Source organism: Phyllostomus hastatus, unplaced genomic scaffold (assembly GCF_019186645.2).
Source record: "Phyllostomus hastatus isolate PE091 unplaced genomic scaffold, TTU_PhHast_1.1 phas_contig_64, whole genome shotgun sequence".
Classification (NCBI taxonomy): Eukaryota; Metazoa; Chordata; class Mammalia; order Chiroptera; family Phyllostomidae; genus Phyllostomus; species Phyllostomus hastatus.
This window is the reverse complement of record NW_025333928.1, coordinates 1,959,005-1,980,590: the sequence shown is the minus strand read 5'-3', so window position 1 is coordinate 1,980,590 and position 21,586 is coordinate 1,959,005. Positions and strand designations below refer to the sequence as shown.

The following is a 21,586-nucleotide window of genomic DNA, read 5'->3' as shown; positions in this document are numbered from 1 at the left end:
TTTGTATTTGATTTTAGAGAGAGAAACATTAATTGGTTACCTTTTGTACATGCCCTGACCAGGGATCGAACCTGCAGCCTTTTGGTGTACAGCAGGGGTGTCAAACTCATTTTCACCAGGGGCTACATCAGCCTTGCGGTTGCCTTCAAAGGGCCAAATGTAATTTTAGAACTAAAATTAACTACTAAAATAAACGTAACTACTCCTTAATAGTTAAGCAAGAGCTCTGCGCTGCCGCCTGGTAGAAACAAGGTGCCAGTCTGGATAAAACAAGGTGGAGGGCCAGATTTATCCTGCAGGCCTTGTGTTTGCCACCTGTGGTATACAGGATGACACTCCAACCAACTGAGCTGCTGGACCAGGGCCCACAGTTCTATTTTGAGCAAGCCTCAAGCTCCCTGGGAATGTGATTTCCCTCAGGTTCTGGCTGTTACATTGGCCAGACCCTTCTACCCTTGATGCTAAACCTGTATAATAAGGGAACTAGTCTTCATCAGACCTTAATATGGGAATCATCATTGCTCTTCTTTCTTTCTTTCTTTTTATCTTTCTTTTTTTTTTCTTTTTGGTGGGGGCAAGGAAGAGAGGTTGCTTTTCTTTTGAAAGAATAAATTTGGGAAATTCATATATAAATGAAAGATGTCCTTATGATTAATCTCTTTCTGCCCTTCAACCCCTGCCCCTAATCACTATTTACCAACATTGCTTTGCAGTCCTTGGAGCTAGAACCATTGGATTTGTCAGCCTTTCTGAAGTGATTTACAGTGAAGCAAGTGGTTTCCTTCTTTACCTGTTTTTCATCTTCCTTTGGCAGTTTGACATTTTTCCTTAAAGATAATATCTTAATGTGCTTTGGGTAAGGATTTTTTAAAAACTTAATTAGATGGCCAGTATTACAAGATGATGTTGGGAGAAATATATACTCTAATATATTGCTGTTATGTGAATTATCACTACTTTTTTGGAATTCACGTTGGATAATTTATATAATTTTTTGCATATATTTTCATTTGTTGGTTTCATTTCTGGGAATTTGTTCTCAGGAAATAATTATAAAGATTTTAGTTTATTAGCTGCATATCCTGTTTATTGTTCCAGTATTGTCCAACAATGGGATTAAATGAACAAATTGTAGTATCCCAATCCAGTGGAAGGCTTATCTATTAAATATATTTTAAAAGAGTCTCAACCTTTTTGTACCCCCTTTGCAGTACAGCACCAAAGTTTTGATAGATTGAATAGTAGAATATAAATAGTCTGTGGGTTACATGAAATGGCTAGTACATTAGTAGTAATGCTAGTACTACTATTGAATTGCTGCTCTTTTAAAAGCATTGTATGAGACGAGAATATTGATATACCAAAGTGGCAATGGAAAAGTTTGCAAAATAGAATGTACAGTACAACTCCAGTTTTGTTTAAAAGTTCCATGTGCATAATATGTACAAGCATGGGTGCCATCCATCTCTGTGTGCCACCTATGTGTGCTCATAGAAGAGACTGTGTGGATAGACTCCCACATATTAATTGTGGGTGGCAGGTTACTAGGGGACTTTCTTTCCCATTTGCTTTGTATTTTTTAAATTCTATATAATAATGTGGAATGCTTCTGAATTTGGCAGTGTAAGAGAAAGCCTTAGTGGCCTCCCTTCTCTGACTAGCTTACTGAGGTGGCTGAAAACATATATTCTTTGATTGTACAGATCTTTTTTCTGGTCCTCTTCCTGCTAACTATGCGTTAACAGTCAGCTACCATCTTGGACCTCTAGGGAGAAACTGGTAAATATGGCTTAATGGATTTGGGTTTTTTTCCTTAAAGAATTAGCAAACATTTTAAGAGATTGATGAATTACTGTGTGGTGAATCTGAGGCCTACTTAGAGAAAATGTAGCTCTGGGAATCACACAGAGACATTTGAGGTCACTCACGTACCCCTTTAAGGCATGTCATCTTTGTATGGGGTTCCTTCCTCATCTTTTGATTCATTTCATAATTTCCTTTCTTGCCTTCCTTTGGCTTAGATGCAAAAACCAAGTATCATCTCCAGTTAACTATTTTTCAGTCAGTTACTGACAACTGAATTCCTGAAAAGATGACTGAAAAGTGAAGAGTTGATGTGGTGATTGGGTGTTGAGGATTAGTCATCCTCAACCTGAGTGGCTGGTATCCACACACTAAGGGAAGCAGGGAATTTGTATCTGGTTAGTGGTCTCCCTTCCCCTGGGTCCAGGGTGCCCGTCTGCTAGGTAAGAAGATAAACTCCAAGCTTAAACTCAGAGACAAAGTGTGGCAGGTGTGCCATTTTCATTATGATGCCATGCAGCACACACCTAGTACAGCCCAGCCCTCTGGCTTTAAACAGGGGGAGTAACCAAAGAGGATGGGGAAAAAGCAAATAGTGGCCAGTTTAAGACTCTGTGCCCTCAGTGGGGCTGTCTGCACAGAAGTAGGTAGTATGACAGCAAAAAGTATTCCAAATATGGGTCAGTAAAGTGATACGACTCCTTTTGGGTTATTTTGAGTTATGTGGGGATTAATAATATAGTTTAGTTCTGGAGTCCAGAGACCCAAAAGGCTTTATGATTTGGTATTTGGAAATTTTATAGTGTGTGTGTGTGTTGGCTTGGCTGTATTTGGCAAGTAGTATTTGTTTTAGCAACCTAAACTGGCTGCAGTCCTCAGGTCTTAACTGGGTAGATATTCTTATTAGTGTATTTGAAGTATGCAAGGTAAGGAACGGTAAGAACATGTTAAAAAGAAAAGAAAAATTACTTTGTGCAAACCTGGTTGGTCTTAGGAGCTAAGATTATTTTACAGAAACATACCAATTAGTTTATTTTCTTCAAAATTTTTTTTGTTTCCTTCCTTCCTCTCTCCCTTCATCCTTGTTCTCTTTTTTTTTTTTTTTTCACTTTTAAGATTGGTTGATGTAGAAAGTCACGTGTTCCTACCAACCCCAATTACAACTCTTGTCTTAGCTTGTTGCTGCAGTACATTTTAGGACAAAAAGCCATTTAAAGGCGTGAAAATAGCAGCAGATGGGGCCTGTGTGCTTTAGCAGAAGGAAGAGCTTCCCCTCCCAAGTTGCTATGGGTAAGACCTAATTTCCAAAGACAGTCTTGTAAATCCCAAGTTCCAGGTGACAGCAAGTGACTGCATTTACAATACTCAGCCTTCCTCCTCATTAATTTTGGAAATTTACTTTCTAGGAAGTAACTCACAAGTGGGCACCACCCAGTCCCAGCCTTTTCTTGGTTGGTCATTCAGCTTCTGCAGCTGCCTGGTGAGAACAGGGGCCCTCATGATCTTGGCTTTGAGATTCCCCATAGGGATGGCTGCTCTTGTGCAGCGGCTTCAGCCCCTGGCAGCCAATGAAGAGCTAAGGAACTCATGTCCTCATGTTCTCTGGCCTTTGAGTATCTGGCAGATAGAGTAGGAAAAAAAGCATGCACCTGACTAGCTCTACTAACCGTTTACTTGAAAGTTTGAAAGATGGATTTCTTATTACTGATATGTAGAAACACCAGCATTTGTCAGTGGCTCCTTGCTTCTGAACATAGGAAAAGAATGAGAAGGGTAGATTGGATTAGTCCCTTTTCTCAAGGAAGCCTTGCTGACACTGACGCTAGTGTTTCGTGCTTAGCATTTGCCTCCTGATTTTAGTTGCTTATTTCCCAGGGCTGTTTCCTTAGGTAACAGACTCCCTTTAGCAGCCATCATAGCATTCCTCTGAGTGGGCTTCCTGACCAACCAGCTGCAGTATGGAGCCATCTTGTTCTGGTCTGTTTTCCATATGTCAGGGCCTGTTGCTGACTCTGGAGAGATCAAACTAAGATGATTAAAGAGAGAGAGGGAAGGCTGGACCAACAGGATAATTTTTCACTCCTTGTTCAGATTGGTGTAGCCCTGCTTTCACTCTCCTCTTGGTCTTACCTGGTTTTCTGTTGGCTTGGATAGGCTTGGGCAAGAAATGTGAGAGCTCTTCTCTAAGGAGGACAGTGTTTGTCGTCAGAAGACTTGCAAATTAGAACTTTATCCTCTTTGGGTAACAAAAAGTGAAGGTAATCCCACAATAGTCCAGACCCCATATTTCAGTGTTAGGATCCCAGAAATTCAGAGGTTAAATGACATGTTCAAGGGTACACATTGCTCAGGGAGATCCCAGACCAGAACTGAAGGCTTCCTGGGAGTTGACTCTCTTCCTATTGACTAAGTACCACTTGAGAACACCCAAGTGTTAATGTATCTTTTCTTCTTGCTCATTATCATCTCCCTAGGGGAAAGGTATATCCTAGCACACATCCTAGCAGACAGAGAACAGAGTAAGGCCAGTGAAGTGGAATGATACATCAGACACCAGAACTGAAATCCTTTTTCCTTTATAGACTGATGTATGACCTTCAGCCAAATCCCTTAATCTCCATTCATTTTCCTCTCTGTAAAAGGAAGATTATATTCTCTTCCGAATAGTGTTGTAATGGGTTAAATGCAACAATTTATATCAGTCTCCTCAGTGAATATATGTAACTTAAAAGATACTGCTATCAATACATATTTTTTAAATTTTATTTATTTATTTTTAGAGGGGGGGGGAAGGGAGGGAGAAAGGGAGAGAAACATTAATGTTTGGTTGCCTCTCATGTGGCCCCTACTGGGGACCTGTCCTGCAACCCAGGCATGTGCCCTGACTGGGAATCGAACCTGTGACCCTTCAATTTGCAGCCCGAGATCAGTCCACTGAGCTACACCAGCCAGGTCTATCAATACATATTTTAAAATCACCTCTCAACATGAACCAGCTGGATGTGCTCTTTGCCTCCTTCCTTTCCATTCCATGCTCCAGTCATTGAATGACTCAGAACAGGCCTTGCGGTCTGATGGACTGGTTTCATTTCCTAGGCTCAGTGCTGAGTAGTGAAGAAACCTGTTTCATAATGGGTACAAGCTTTGATAGTCCAGTGGTTAGGAAATGTGAAGGTGAGGATGTGTGTGAAGTGTGCAACCCATGTCCCACAACTGTGAGTTCCTCCTCGTTAGTCCCTCCACATTTCTTTCTGTAACACGAGTTCACACTCGTCTCTCCCTTTCCTGTCTCCTTTTGCACTGTGTCTGTGTGGTTTATCCCTTAATGGTTGTTCAGTTCTCCAAGAGGCGATTTTTTCTCAGCAGTAGACAGTAAGTCCTAGAAAACAGGGACTAGCCTGATGGTAGCTTCACAGAACTCCATGAGATGGAAGCAGCTTCCTGGTTGCTCTTTGGGTCAGAGCCGCCTGCAGGGATCACAGCCTCCGGGACTGCCCTCAGCCTATCAGTGCCACCAGCTTCAGGCCTGGGTCCAGGCAGACAGCCAAGCCCATGCCCATGAACAGCAGCCAGGGTTGGCCCAGGGAAGGAGGGAGGCTGGAGGCTGATGTTCAGAGAGGGAGGGAAGGAGGGAAACAGAAGCCACTGGAGTTGAAGTTGAAGAGGAAAACCTGGAGACTGATCTTGGTCCAGCATAGGCTGAGCAGTTGCTGTCTTCCATCTTTCAGGTAATCCCCAAGCTATAACTGTTTGTTTGTTTGTTTGTTTGTTTGTTTGTTTGTTTTCTGTCACCAGATTATTTCTTCCTTTCCTTTCTCTCCACCCCTCCTCGTCCCTGGCTCCATTCAACTCATTTTTGCCACTTAGTAGAAGGAGGCAGCAGTCACTTACTGTGAGCAGAGCTGCTGTGGGCACCTGGGGAGTTCCGCATGCCTTTCTGGTGTGGCAGAGTGGGATGGCCTCAGAAAAGGGCACTGTTACAAAGGAGGCTTGATTCTGTCATGGACTTTTTTGATATTAACAACTCTAATAAATGGCTGAGTCCTTTCTGTGAGTCAGGTATGGGCAGAGCATTTTACATGGATTATCGCATTTACTGCACCCAGCAGTCCTTGAGGTCCAGCTGTCCAATTTTAAACTTACCTGCTGAAGCCACATAGCTGGCTCCATCCCAGTGACTCAGATTCAGGTTTATCTGCCTGCTAAGCTTACCCTCTTAATTATTCCACTCCTGTTTCTGCCTCCCTAGGTAGCTCCTTGACAATGGTATGCCTTCACTTCTTTTCCTATGAAATGGGGTTAATGAATTCCCAGAGCTACATTTATGTGGATCTATTATAATGTACTAATAAATACAGAGTGGTATTCATTGATAGTGATGCTGTTACTGACGACTGGCTGATGGAGTGCCCATACTGTTCACGTCAGACACTTAGCAGGAGAACTGAATGGGAAGGCATTTCCATTAAACTGAGTATAAGAAATGAGTAGTTAGAAATACTGTTTTTTTGCAAACTTACCTGGGACTAAGTGGAAAGGGAAGGACTCTGGAACTGGCTGGAAGCTTGCCCACTGGACAGGGAGTGACCAGCGATTCTGAATGTCCATAGGGGACAGTCAAAACTTAGCTTGATTTTATTCAGGATCTGTCGCAAGGAGTCTTATTCTATGGAGAACCTGATCTCCCAGGTATTTCTGGGCAGTGGTGCCTTGAGCAGGATCAGTGCCATGGTTCAAGGGACTGTTTTTGAATAAGACCCAAGTGCATGACTAAAGGACGGGTTGGTGTCCTGGCAGGGTCTGGGAAACAGTAACCTGGAGCCCATTGTTCTGATGGGACAAGCTGGGGTTTCGAGTAGGCTAACCAGATACTATTTGGCTGATAATAGTTGTCATGTTAAGTGGCTTCAGGAGGTAGGGAGACAGTGTGTGACAGGTACCCTTCATCTGCATTTCCTGATGCATTCTTACAACAGTGAAGCAGACAATATTTGCAAGTTGAAGAAATTCAGGTGTCAGTCAGGGTCAGACAGCATTGGCAGAGCTGGATCTCTGAACCATACTAGTGAGCTGAAGCTTCACAGGGTTAGGGCCTCTGGAATCATTTTAGTCCCCACTTCTGGGAGGCTGAGCCCAAGGGCATATGTCCTACCTGAATCACCAAGGACTCACCTGGGAGAGGGCAGTGAATAGGACACCTTCCTTGAGTACTGGGCACAGACCACATGTTGTTGTCTTTCCAGTGGCTGGCTGATGGAAAGACTCATTACTCTGGAATTGTGTGGTAACACTCTTGAGCTTGGGACCCATCTGTTTGTGGGCTTTCCCCGAGATGCACTGTTATGGGTGGGCTCAGCAGGTAAGGGTCACGGTTTCTCAAGCCCGACATGCCGTGTTTTGTGTTTGTGATGTTAGGTAATTTGCTTTGTGCCTCAGTTTGTCTTTAAATAGGGTTGTGGTGAGGATATACGAGTTTTAATGTCCATACTAGTGCTTTTTCTTAGCACCAATGTCCAGCATGATATCAAATGTTCAATAATTGATAACTGCTATTATTAGCTATTAGCCAACAGCTAGTGGGACCAGAAAAAATTTCAACTGTAAAATACTTAAAGAAGTGTGGGCAGCCTGGGACCCAGGGTTGGGCACTCTGATTGAGCCTGGGGAAAGTGTGGGAACAGAACTAGAAGGTAGACATAATAGAAGAGAGCCCGCTTGCATAGTCAGGTGGCTGTCCTCACCATCATATATGAAAACATTTCCTCCTGTCTCAAGCCTACCACTTGCCTCAATACTCAGTGGGAATGGGGGTATTTCAAAGATGGGACCAGAATGAAAGAAAGGGACGTAATGCTGACACTCGCTGATTGATCATCTTTTTAAGTCAATTTTTTTCCCTTTCTTTTTCTCATCTGCTTGGCATGTTAAAAGCCTTCAGGTTTCAGCTGGCTGTGCTGTATCAGATCATCAAAGATGCTCTTAACTTGGGGGGGCTATGTGTATAAGTTGGATTTGGAGTCTTTGGGAAGCCCACCTTTTTTGCCCCTACTTGAAGGCCTTGGCACAAGGCTTTGGAGGAAGCTGGTACAATGACACATCCATCTGGTGGGAGTGGGGTAAGTGGCTTGAAGTAGGTGAGTCAGAGGGAGGCCAGGAAATCCTCTTACCTTACCTGGTACCTGGATCTCCATCAGCAGCAGGAACTGAGCAACAGACCTTGGTGAGTAGGGTTCCTGGAATTACAGCAGCCAGTTTGCAAGCATGGAGGGGAGGGTGGAGTCTGGGCCTTTTGTTTCTTTCAGTTGCTTTCAGTTTCAGAAAGCAACTACTTTTAGTAGTTCTAGTATTTAGAAACACAAATCTGGAAATCAGACCCGCTACATGGTATATTCTTGCTTATTTTGAGATAATTCAGCTCAAACAGTTGCTTCCCTTAAATGCTTAATAAGCTATGCTTTTGTCTTAGGCGTTGAACTCTTAAAGCATAAAAAGGCTTAAAAATACTTATTAGTGTCTGTCATTTTCTACATCAAAAACTGTTTAAGGATTTCAATGTGTTTCTGAAGACTAAGTGAAACTCTGAATCTTTTGAGGGCATGTACAGACGTAGACTTCTCTCTATTCATTTATTCTTTTTGAGGGTGGAGAATAGGACACACCCTGATACAATGAATCTCCCATAACTCCAGAGTGATTCTGCTCTTCATTTTAAACATGTACACTCAGACTTTCCCTTAGAGTTCCTTTTGATGATAATCTCGAGTTTATCCAGGCACCATTTGGAGGAAGCTAAAGTTCTTTCTGTAAAGTTCAGAGTTTCAACCTTCCATAAAAAGCACCATCTATCCTACTATCAGTCTCCTAAGACCATTGAACTTGCATCTTGAAGGTTCTTAGAGCTGAGACATGGTACTGATATTGGTTGATCCACTTTCCCTATTATACTTCTGGCTCCTGGTCTAAATTCTATTAACATTATAACTTGAGTTATAGAAGGTGGTAAAATTTTATAAGTACAGGTGCTCCTCCACTTATTGTGGGTTTTGCCCCAATAAACCTGTTGTAGGCTAAAAATATCGTAAGTCGAAATGCATTTAATACACCTAGCCTACCAAGCATTCCAGCTTAGCCTAGCCTACCTTAAACATGCTCAGAATTTATAGTAGTCTACAAAATCATCTAACAAAAAGGCTGTTTTATAGTAAGTGTATCTCACATAATTTATTATCCACATAGCTTTTGCAGCATTGTAAGTTGAACCATCATAAGTCAAGGACCATCTGTATTAAGTTGTAGATAGATCTAGTGGACTAGTCGAAAGTAAGAATTAAGAGTCTTGAGTAGACAGGGGCATCGGGGAAATTGTCTTACTCCTGGCCCAGAATTTCTAGCATTCTTTAAAAAATACCTTCTAGCCCTGGCTGGTGTGGTTCAGTGGATTAAGTGCTGGCCTGCAAACCAAAGGGTCGCTGGTTCAATTCCAAGTCTAGGGCACATGCCTAGGGTTGTGGGCCAGGTCCCCAGAGGCAACCACACATTGATGTTTCTTTCCCTCTCTTTCTCCTTTCCCCTCTCTGAAATACATACATACATACAACATACAATCTTAAAAAAGTAAAAATAAAAAACACCTTTTAATTACCTTAGTAATAAACCACCATGATGAGTTCGTTACGTAGACTTTTCTTTTTCATGTAGCAATTTTCCTACCATTTAGAGATTGTATTTGCATAAATCAGCCCTGCTTTTAAGATGGAGACAACCTTTTCTTTAATTGTTGTTCAACTACAGTCATCCCAGTTTTTCCCCTGTTGTTCTTCCCTGCTCAGTCCCCCACTCCCAACATCAATCCCCACACCCTTGTCCATGGGTCCTTTATAGTTGTTCCTTGACTTGGCTCTTCCCCTTCTTTCTTTTGTTATCCCCCACGCCCACCCCTCTACTTACTGTCAGTTTGTTCTTTATTTCCATCTCTCTGGTTCTGTTTTGATCATTTGTTTTGTTGATTAGGTTCCACTTACAGGTGAGATCATGTGGTATTTGTCTTTCACTGCCTGGCTTACTTCATTTACCATAAAACTCTCCAGTTCTATTCATGTTCTCGTGAAGATTAGCAGTTCCTTCTTTCTTTCTGCTGTGTAGTATTCCATTGTGTACCACATTTGTACCACAGTTTTTTATCCACTCATTTACTGATGGGCACTTAGGTTGCTTCCAGCTCCTGGCTATTCATTGTAAATTGTGCTGCTATGCACATTGGGGTGCATAGGTTTTTTTGGATTGGTATTTCAGGATTCTTAGGTTATACTGCCAGCAGTGGGATCGCTGGATCAAAAGCATTTCATCTTTAGTTTTTTGAGCCAATACCATACTGTTTTCCACAGTGGCTGTACCAGTCTGCATTCCCACCAGCAGTGCACCAGGGTTCCCCTTTCTCCACAACATCTCCAGCACTTGTTTGTTGCTTTGCTTGAGGGCCATTCTCACCAGTGTGAAGTGGTATCTCATTGTGGTTTTAATTTGCATCTCTCTGATAGCTAGTGATGGTGAGCAGATGTTTCTGGTCCCTCTGTATGTCCTCCTTAGAAAACTGTCCATTCATGTCCTTTGCCCATTTTTTAAATTGGATTGTTTGTCTTCCCGGAGTACAGTTGTCTACATTCTGTATGTATTTGGGAGATCAAACCCTTGTCTGAAGTATCATTGGAAAATATGGTTTCCTTTACGGTAGGTTCCCTTTTCATTTTGTTGATGTTTTCTTTAGTTGTGCAGAAGCTTTTTACTTTGATATAGTCCCATTTGTTTCCTTATATTCCTTGCCCTAGGGGATATATCAGTGAAAATATTGCTATGTGGGATATCTGAGATTTTCCTGTCTGTGTTCTCCTCTAGGACTTTTATGGTGTCACAATTTATATTTAAGTCTTATAAGTTGGTGTTCTAGTTTCATTTTTCTTGCATGTACCTGTCTGGCTCTCCCAACACTATTTATTGAAGAGGCTATTTTTACTCCATTTTATTCAGCTTCCTTTTTTGTCAGATATTAATTTGTCAGATATTAATAGATCACAGAGGCATGGCTTTATTTCTGTCCTATCTGTTCTGTTCCATTGATCTATATGTCTGTTCTTATGCTAGTACGAGACTGTTTTCATTACAGTGGCCTTGTAATATATTTTGTCAGGTATTGTGATCCCTCCTAGTTTGTTCTTCTTTCTCAAAATTGCTGAGGCTATTCAGGGTCATTTATGGTTCCATATAAATTTTGAAGTATTTGTTCTATATATGTCATTGGTATTTTAATAGGGATTGCATTGAATCTATAAATTGCTTTGGGTAGTATGGGAATTTTAATGATGTTAGTTCTTGCAATCTATGAACACGGTACATGCTCCCATTTATTGTGTCTTCCTTAACTTATTTCTTCAGTGTTCTGTAGTTTTCCAAGTACAGATCTTTTATCTCCTTGTTTAAGTTTATTCCTAGGTACTTTATTTTTCTCGTTGCTATAGCAAATGGAATTTTTTTCCTTATTTCTGTTTCTGATATTCCTTTGTTGGTGTACAAAAAAGCCTTCGATTTCTGAATACTGTCTTTGAATCCCACTGTTTTTGCCAAATTCACTTATTAGGTTGAGTAGTTTTTTGCTTAAGCCTAATTCACTTATGAGGTCAAGTAGGTTTTTGGTGAAGGATTTTCTGTTACTGTCATGTCATCTGCAAACAATGCAGTATGGAGGAAGAATTTTACTTCCTCCTTTCCAATCTGGATGGCTTTTATTTCTTCTTATCTGATCACTGTGGCTAGAACTTCCAGTGCTGTGTTAAATAGAAGTAGTGAAAGTGGGTATCCTTGCCTTATTCCTCATCTTAGGGTGAAAGCTTATAGTTTTTGTCTGTTGAGTGTGATGTTGTTTGTAAGTTTCTCATATAAGGCCTTTAGTCTATTGAGGTATACTCTCTCTACTCTCACTTTGCTGAATGTTTTTATCATAAATGGGTGGTGTACTTTATCAAATGCTTTTTCCACATCTATTGATATGATCATGTGGTTTTTGTCTTTCATTTTGTTTATGTGATGTTACGTTTATTTTTTAATATATTTTATTGACTATGCTATTATAGTTGTCCCATTTTTTTCTACCCTTTATTCCCCTCCACCCTGTACCCCACTCCCTCACCATCATTCTATCTTAGTTCATGTCCATGTGTCATATATATAAGTAGTTTGGCTTCTCCAATTCCCATACTATTCTTAACCTACCCCTGTCTATTTTGTACCTACCATTTATGCTTCTTATCCTTGTACCTTCCCCCCATTCTCCCCCCACCACCTCCCTGCCGATAACCCTCCATCTGGTCTCTATTTCTGTGATTCTGTTCCTGTTTTTGTTGTTTGCTAAGTCTGTTTTTGTTTTTTTAGGTTCAGTTGGTGATAGTTGTGAGTTTCTTATCATTTTAATGTTTGTATTTCTTACCTTCTTTGCTTATAGAAGTCCCTTTAACATTTCATATAATAAGGGCATGGTGATGATGAACTCCTTTAACTTAATATCTGGGGAGCATTTTACCTGCCCTTCCATTATAAATGATAGCTTTGTTGGATAGAATAATCTTGAATGTAGGTGCTTGCCTTTCAGACTTCGAATAGTTCTTTCCAGCCCCTTCTTGCCTGCAAGGTTTCTTTTGAGAAATCTGAGAAAGCTGAGAAATCTGAGAAAGCTGATAGTCTCATGGGAACTGCTTTGTATGTATCTGTTTTCCTTTTCTGTTGCTGTTTTAAGATTCTCTTCTTATCTTTCATCTTGGGTAATGTAATTATGATGTGCCTTGGTGTGTGCTTCCTTGAGTCCAACTTCTTTGGGACTCTCTGAGTTTCCTAGACTTCCTGGAAGTCTATTTCCTTTGCCAGATTAGGGAAGTTTTCTTCCATTATCTTTTCAAATAAGTTTTCAATTTCCTGCTCTTCCTCTTCTCCTTCTGTCATCCCTATGATTCAGATATTGGAATGTTTAAAATTGTTCTGGAGGCTCCTAAGCTTTCCTCGTTTTTTTAAATTCCTGTTTCTTCATTCTGTTCTGGTTGAATGTTTATTTCTTCCTTCTGGTTCAAACCATTGATTTTGAGTCCTAGTTTCCTTCCTTTCACTGTTGGTTCCCTGTGTGTTTTCCTTTATTTCACTTTTCATAGCCTTCAGTTTTTCCTTAATTTGCAATCACACTCAACCATTTCTGTGAGCATCCTGATTTCCAGTGTTTTGAAATCTGCATCTGGAAGGTTGGCTATCTCCTAATCACTTAGTTGTATTTTTTCTGGAGGTTTGATCTTTTCTTTCATTAGGGTCATATATTTTTGTCTCAGTCTGCCTGTTTTGTAGTAAGGGGTGGAGCCTTAGGTATTTGCCAGGGCGGGCCAACCCAGGTCACTGAGTTTTGGCAGTATGTACGGGAGGGGTCCAAGAGGGAACAGTATTGTTTGTTCAGCTCTTGCCAGCTTCCAGTCCCCTCCACCACTGCCCACAAACAAATTGGGCCCTTAGAATGTGGACTCCCAGGTGGGTGGTTTTGTGTAGGTTTTAGGACCCTGTGTGTCTCTCCAGTGAACTTTCCTTTGTGGCTGGGAGTTTCTTCTTCTGCCTCAACCCCCGTGGGTTTTTACTCCCAGAGGTTTTGAGGCTTTTATTTCCCTGCAGTGGAACCCTGGGTTGTACAGTCTGTCTCTCTCCCTAGTTGTTCCTCCAGGTTTATCCACATGCAAATGTGGGACTGCTGGCCCCTCCAGCCAGCGCCTTGCTATAAGTCTTCTCCACCCTGGCTGCCTGTTTCTTTCCCTCCTAACAGTCTGGATAAATGTTTCTTCTTTAACTCCTTAGATGTTGGACTTCCATACAGTTTGATTTTCTGGCAGTTCTGTTTTTGTTTTGTTTTGTTTTTCTGTAAATTTGTTGTTGCCCCTTTGTTTTAGCAAGGAGGCAAAGTGTATCTACCTATGTCTCCATTTTAGCTGGAAGAAGCTATTACATTTATTGATTTGTGAACATTGTTCCATCCTTGCATCCCTGGGATGAATCCGACTTGATTATGGTTTTATCACCTTTTAAATGTATTTCTGGATCTGGTTTGCCAATATTTTGTTGAAGATTTTAGCACCTATATTCATCAGCAATATAGACCTGTAGTTTTCTTTGTTGTCTTTGTCTTTTGGGGGATTAGTATAATGTTGGCCTCATAAAAAGAGTTTGGGAGTCTTCCTTCTTCGATTTTTTGGAATAGCCTAAGAAGGATAGTGGTTAGGTCTTTCCTAAATGTTTTATAAAGTTCTCCTGTGAACCCATCCAGTCCATGGCTTTTGTGTTCCAGGAATTTTTTGATGACTGCTTCAATTTCGTCAGCTGTTATTGGCCTTTCAAGCTCTCTGCTACTTCTTGATTCAGTTTGGGGTATTATATGTTTCTAGAAATTTGTCCCTTTCACCCAGGTTTTCATACTTCTTTGTATATAGTTGTTTATAGTAATTTCTCACAATCCTTTGTACTTCTGTGGTATTTGTTGTAATTTTTCTTATTTTGTTTCTGATTTTATTTGCATCCTCTTTTTTTCTTGAGTGCTCTGGTTAAAGGCCTATCAATTTTTTGTTATCTTTTCATAGAACTAGCTCTTGGATTTATTGGTCCTTTGAATTGTTCTTTTAGTCTCTGTGTCATTGACTTCTGATCTTGATTTCCTTCCTTCTCCTTCCTCTGGGCTTTGTTTGTTATTGTTCCTCCAGTTCTTGTAGATGTAGGGTTAGGTTTTTTATTTGAAATATTTCTATTGGAGACACCCTCTTGGAGGACTGAGTCGATTAATTAGGCCTATAGGACATTAATAGATAGTGTGAACTTGGCTTGCATTCTGCCTACATACCACTTTGCAGAGAACCTGATGTGGTGAGGAAAGCTGCTTGGGGACTGGGAACCTTGGCATGGACTACAGGTTTTGTGGGTGGCTCCTAAGGTGGAGAAAGCGCATTTCATGTACTATGTGGGAGTCTCTGAAAGGACTCTGAAGAGATCATAGACAAATTTTACTTTGCTTTTTGGCTGGGACTCTTCTTGTAGCCTTGACTCTTTACCTCATCCTTTGAGGTCATTATGAAATCTATAGTTGTGTTGGATGCAGATACCCCTTCTCTCTATTCATCATCGTACTTGAAAAGGAAATCTGAGAATTTTGACCTCAGAGACCAGAAGATGAACCTTTTATGTGCTCCTTCTGGTTTAATTCATGTTCAAATAACTTTCTTATGTGATGGCAAGTTAGCAAGACAGATTTCCTCTGGAATATTTCTGGCAAACATATAGTTTTCCTTGATGCATTCTGCACATGAATCAGCTTCTTTGTAGCCTACATTATTGTAGGAATTTTAGAAATTTTCTGTATTGGTTCTCCATATGTGCTGTATAGCCACTGCATTTCTAAGGTGAATGTGCAGGGCTGCCTTACAGGGAAGGTGCTGATGAGCCCAGTGTTTGTCCTGGTTTGTGGTTGGCTCCATGTGCCGTCCAGTCCCTGGAGGGTGGCTTCCATATCCTTTTTCCTTGTCCACTGGTGACTACTTTCTCATTTTCTTCCAGTTTGGCTGGCTTCTCTGGCTGATGGCATGTTGAGATTCAAGGGCCAGTGGCAGCGAGGGCATCTGATCCAGACGGGGCCACTCTAGAGGCCAGGCTACCAGTACCATGGGCCAGTGTGTCACCAAGTGCAAGAATCCCTCATCAACCCTGGGCAGCAAGAATGGAGATCGAGATCCCAGCAGCAAGTCACACAACAGGCGAGGTGCAGGCCACCGCGATGAACAGCTGCCAGCTTGTGGCAAGCCAGGTGGGGATATCCTCGTTAATGGGACCAAGAAGGCAGAGACTGCCACTGAGGCCTGCCAGCTGCCAACATCCTCAGGAGATGCTGGGAGGGAGCCCAAGTCTAATGCCGAAGAGTCTTCCTTGCAGCGGTTGGAAGAACTGTTCAGGCGCTACAAGGACGAGCGGGAGGATGCAATTTTGGAGGAAGGCATGGAGCGCTTTTGCAGTGACCTATGTGTGGATCCCACAGAATTTCGAGTGCTGCTTTTGGCTTGGAAGTTCCAGGCTGCTACCATGTGCAAATTTACCAGGTTAGTCACAAATACTTTTCCAAGTGAGCAGAGAAGGAAAGAGACCACCACTGGACAGTGGTGCCCAGCTAGGATAAAACTAGGTTGGCTTCAAAGGGTTTAGGTAAGTCTTTCTCTCTGTCAAATTATCCTAAAGCTATTCAGCCTTTGGATAACTGGGCACTTGCCATCCTTGCCTGAAGTTAAACTAGGTATAACCCATGTTGAGCCCTGTTGCCAAGTTGCTGCCAAGCCTCACTGTTGCTTCAGACCTTTCACTCCCCTAATTGTCAGTTCCCTCACTTCGATATTTATTGTGCACTTGTCACATGCCAGACCCTGAGAGTGCCTGTAGAGTGAGTGCCCTCAGCTGGCCCAGTTATCTAGCAGTAATTGCACGTTGTCATGGTCATACATCCCTATAGAGGTTGTTTGTTGGAAAGGACATGGCAGGATCACCCCAAGGTGTGGTTTGCAAAGTGCTAGGCGATAAATAAGAATTAACTTTGAGCCCTCGCTATTGTGGCTCAGTGGGTTGAGTGTCAGCCTGTGAACTGCAAGGTCGCCAGTTCAGTTCCCAGTCAGGACACATGCCTGGGTTGTAAGCCAGGTCCCTTGATGGGGCATGCAAGAGGCAGCCAATTGATGTTTCTTTCATACATTGATGTTTCTCTCCCTCTCTCCTTTCCACTCTGTCTAAAAGCGAATAAATAAAATCTAAAAAAAAAAAGAATTTACTTTGAGAAGTCCCTCCTATAATTTCTATCCCCTGGGTAGCTTACCCAGCAGACCTCAGGGGCCTTGTATCTTTAGTGGATACTGTAGTTTCTGAGAAGATGATCAATGTGAGACCATATTTTGAGCTGAAAGTGTTACACAGATATTCAGAATACATACACAGTTTTTGTTTGTTGATAATGGAACTTTGATCTATGGTGGCAGTTACTCAGGTTCATGCAGCATCTTTGGCTTTAGAAATCTCTCTTGGCAGTCACCAAGAATATTCCAAAAACACTCAGAGAATCAAAAGGAGAGCAGGAAGGGCCCCATATGGGAGGAAAGTCCGAAGCTCAGTCACTATTGCAGGATGGAAAGCAGGGCATGGAGTGGGAGTTTAACTTTGGGAAGGTGAATACATGAATGAATAGACCATTGTCAACTGCCTACCATGTGCCAGGCACTATTAGAATCAGTTGACATATACTAACTTGTCCTCACCAAAACCCTGTGAAGCAATGTAGTAACCTCAGCATTTCACAGATAAAAGAAAAGAACTCATAAGTAGAGGAGTAGGAATTCACACCCAGGCCACCCAGCCCCTCTCAGAGCCATGGTATTAATCACTACACTGTATTGCCTCACAGGAAATGATTCTCATTTACAATTATTAATTATGCCTCTTACTTCCTGTTGCAGGAAGGAGTTTTTTGATGGCTGCAAAGCAATAAGTGCAGACAGCATTGATGGGATCTGTGCCCAGTTCCCCAGCCTCTTAATAGAAGCCAAACAGGAGGACAAATTCAAGGATCTCTACCGGTTTACATTTCAGTTTGGCCTGGATTCTGAAGAAGGGCAGCGGTCACTGCATCGGGAAATAGCCATTGCCCTGTGGAAGTTAGTCTTTACGCAGAACAATCCTCCAGTGTTGGACCAGTGGCTAAACTTCCTAACAGAGAACCCTTCTGGGATCAAGGGCATCTCCCGGGACACTTGGAACATGTTCCTTAACTTCACTCAGGTGATTGGCCCCGACCTCAGCAACTACAGCGAAGATGAGGCCTGGCCGAGTCTCTTCGATACCTTTGTGGAGTGGGAGATGGAGCGGAGGAAAAGTGAAGGGGCTGGGGGAGGTGTGCTCAGCTCAGGGCCCTTGGGCTTGTGTCCCCAGGAGCAGACTTAGTGCTCTGTTCTGGGCAGCCATAAGGCTCTGCCCACTGCCCTGGAGCCACCCGAGGAATTGGACCTTTCTGGAAATTACCTAATATCCAGATATTTTCTACTCTACACCTTTCTCTGCCTTGTATCTGAAAGGGCTCTAAAATGCTGTATCATGTTTTAGGCACTTTCTTCTTTTTGGGGGGTTATTTTGGTTATTTCTTTTTGGGGGTCCCCCAAAATATTTTAACCTGGCTACATGTTGTGTATCTTCTTCCTTTTTTTTTTTTTTAAGCCTTCAGATTGCATTGGCCTGCCATTTGTTGCACTTTTTGGTCAGGGAGGGCATAGAGCAGGGTGGGGAATAGGCGAGTTAGGTTGAATTAACATTGCAAACAATGCAGTGCCAGATCTAAGTTTTGCATAGTCTTTTTCAGGGCAGGTCTGTACTGTGTGTAGTGCTGTTTACATGGTTGAATTTAGGTTGTGATAATAATTTTTAAAGATTTACACAGAGTTGATTAGCAGTGTTAACTGTTAACCACATTGCATTAATTCCCAGGTGAGTAAAAGCTCTTGGAGAGCCAAGGCCAGTCAGAGTGTCTGTAGTCTGGTGACAACCCCCTTTTAAGCAAATTTATCTGAAATTCTTCCTTCTCAGTCTTCTTGCTCATTCCTTCTTTGACCCATTGCATTTCATGTTGAGTTTATGTACCAACATGCTGCACCTGTCAGTCAAGTGAGCAGTGATTTTAGAATACATACTAACAACCACTTAAGTACTGAATGCAGAGAAAGCAGTGCTACCTCAGGTTTGCTGGAAGTAGACTTTGATAGTTTTTGTTTTTGGTGAATTTTCTGTATTTTCATGTTGTAAGTGGAAATACATTTTTTATTTGCCTCGGAGCCAAAGTTTCTGTTTCTGGTGGTTGGAAAACTGCCTGCTGGCCACCTGACTTGAAGGAAAACTGTGGTGTGGAGCTCTGCTTGAATACTTTTTAAAAAACATTTTGAGTGTCATCAACTTACTTGTCTGGCAAGTGCAAAAGCCTGGGGCTGGCCTGAACTCTGCCAAACAAATACAGACAGGTATTGAGTAGTTAATGTGTGCCCTTTCCCTTTTTGCTGCACCCATGTTGTCACTTTACCCCTAGGTGTTATTTATTATTTTTTCTGTTAATGTCAGGCTCATTTGGGGTAATGTGATGACTGTTTAGGTTTACATGACCCTCTTTCCTTCCCCTCCACCCAAATATGTATATATACATATATATGTATATATTTTACCTATCTAAAAATATATATACATGTATATGTATCTATATTCTTGTTTCTTTGCCTGCTAAAACTGGCCATAAAAGAGGGAGATGTCTTCAATATATAAAGTATTAGAAGAGCGCCAGGGAATGTCATAATGGAAGCTTTTGAATTTGAGTTTGAACCATTTTCACTAAAGAGAAAATGAATTTTCTCAGCTCTTTCCTCATTAGAGGGAGACCCAGTTCCCCAAACTCCTCTGCGTGCTCGCTCCATGAGGCCAGCTTTGGACAAACTGCCACATAGGAGCTGACTCTGGTCCTACCTCGTTGTAGTAGAAGGTATTCTTGCCATTTTTTCATTTTAAAAAATGTCCTTAGAAAACTGAACTGGAAGGGTAGGTGGCAGGTACTGTACAGTTCAGCTTTCAACACTTTGGAACAGATTAAAAAGGGAATCTTTTAAATAAAAACTTATAAAAATATTTATACTTTTGAAATAACAAGAGTTTGTCTATAGAACATTGGGAGTTTCTTCCCCTAGCTACCCCCATCTGCCTCCCAGGTATGTTTCTCAGCCTGGGCAGAAATTTGAGTTTATTACTAGCCTTATGGATTCAGGCTCCCATCTTTACAATGATTATTTAAGGAGATTCTACAGTTGATGTCTTTCTGAAATTGGCATTGAATTGGCATGGATTTTTGCAGTCCTAAACCTGACAGATATCCCTTTAGCGGGGCAGATGGGGAAATTTAAGGTCAGCCACAGCAAGTTAGCAATCCTGCTAGAAAATGTAAGAGGGTTGGATTTCAGTCCACACGTCTGGCTTTGTTCTAGCCTAAGACACAAGATCCTCGTATAAAGCGTTTCTAGGGACCCCAGCTAGTTCTCTGGGTTCAGTTGTAGTCCTGAGTCCCCACGCTGAGATCTCATCTAGTCAGTCAGCAATTCTGAATTTTTCCTTATTTTTTCCAATTCTGTATTGGGTAAAGGTAAAGTAAGGCAAAAGGCAGGCTCCTCCTAGCCAGGTAAGGTTCCTTCTGTCCCAGATCAGATAAGTGTAGAGAAGTGCACAAAAGAGGGAGGCCCCAAGGATTCTGAAGACTTGGGAGAGGCACTGGCTTCTATCCCCAGCCTACCAGAAGGCATTCCATGCATTAGGTGTGCTATAGTGGGTGGATTTTGTTTTTTAATTAATTGTTCAGCTTCCCCAGTCCCCACAGAAGAACCATTTAAAGATTGTTTTTGGTTATATTTTTACTGATACAGTTGTTACAAAAATAAAAATGAGAAACTAGAAAAGGGAGAGACTTACCAGATACTTCCAAGTTTGAGTCCCTGATACAAGGAATTCTGTAGTCGCTCTGGGCCAGTGCTTTAATAGTTTCATGACCACAGGAAAATGCAGTTTTTCTGCAAAGGGATCCAAGGTGAGTGTGTAGGGTTTTCACGTGTACTTCTGGGAAATGAAAGAGCCTGTTCCTCTTACCTTATAAGTAGGTTTCCTACTTAATGAGCAGGAACTGTGTGGAAGAGCCCAAATGCATGCCCCTCAGCTAAGCAAGGCACCCTTCACTTGAACAGTGTGACAGGGTGTGGAGGGGCAGGATGCAGATTCCCTTTTGAAAACAGGCAGATATCCGAGGGAGAGTTCAAACTGAATTCATGTGTTAGCAAATTGCTTGGCTTTGGCAGATGGCTTTGTGAGCTTCTGTGGTGTTTCTTTAGCAATTTATTAGAAAATTGTATGAGATGGTCACTTCATTGAATTGCTCTTCCCCATCCCTGCCATGTTTCATTCTTAACCCCACCTCCTGTAATGGTACTTTGCTATGCTTCAGCTGCTTGACTCAGCAGTTCTCCCGCATCCCTGCCAGATGTGCCCACATGTGTGAATTGATTCCAAGACTCCATACTGAATTCGTAACAAAAATCTAGAGCTGGGTAAAGATAGAGATTTCAACCAAGCTCCCAGACCCAAGGAAATCCAATTGAAAATGTATAGGAATTGTTTTCAATATTAAAAGGCTTAAGCCACACAGTATTAGATGGTCTTTGAAACAAATCATCTCTCAGGGGCTGGAGCATGCAGGGTGTGGGATGTCATGGGTCATGTGATGGCTTCATATTAGACTAAGCCAAATTGTATTAAATAGTGGTAGGGAAAATACCAGGATAAGAACTTGGGTCTAAGTTCCAAAACCAAAACATCTGTTTTTAGGACTGTTTGGTATGCCACACTGAAAATGAAGTCTTCTATGCAATGAAATCCCCAAATAGACCCAATTATACAATTATAAGGCAAGAACTGTAAGGAAGGTGCTGCTAGGTTTGTTAGTTACCTGAGTTTCCATTTTCCTTACATCTCTGTTTGCTTAGTGAGGACTTAAGCAACCAAGTAATGGGCTCTAGCTGAAAGGACTCTGAAGTCACAAGGGTGTTAATGGGGACTCACTTGAGGGCATATGAAATTGACCCTTCTCTTACTTCAGTCTTGTTCTCTGAATTATATCAAAGGTGTT

At 41.8% G+C, this 21,586-nt stretch overlaps 1 protein-coding gene across 2 annotated transcripts in view; it reads left to right on the top strand.

Moving 5' to 3' along the window:
• Positions 1-18,067, top strand: part of DCUN1D3 (defective in cullin neddylation 1 domain containing 3) — a 39,373-nt gene extending 21,306 nt beyond the window's left edge. For both annotated transcript variants that reach the window (XM_045848940.1, XM_045848941.1), the window contains exons 2-3: positions 15,418-15,953; positions 17,349-18,067. In XM_045848940.1, the coding sequence (XP_045704896.1) occupies positions 15,523-15,953; positions 17,349-17,832 (915 nt within the window). In that variant the 5' untranslated portion in view covers positions 15,418-15,522 and the 3' untranslated portion in view covers positions 17,833-18,067. The remainder of the gene's footprint in view (positions 1-15,417; positions 15,954-17,348) is intronic.
• The last annotated feature ends 3,519 nt before the right edge of the window (positions 18,068-21,586 follow it).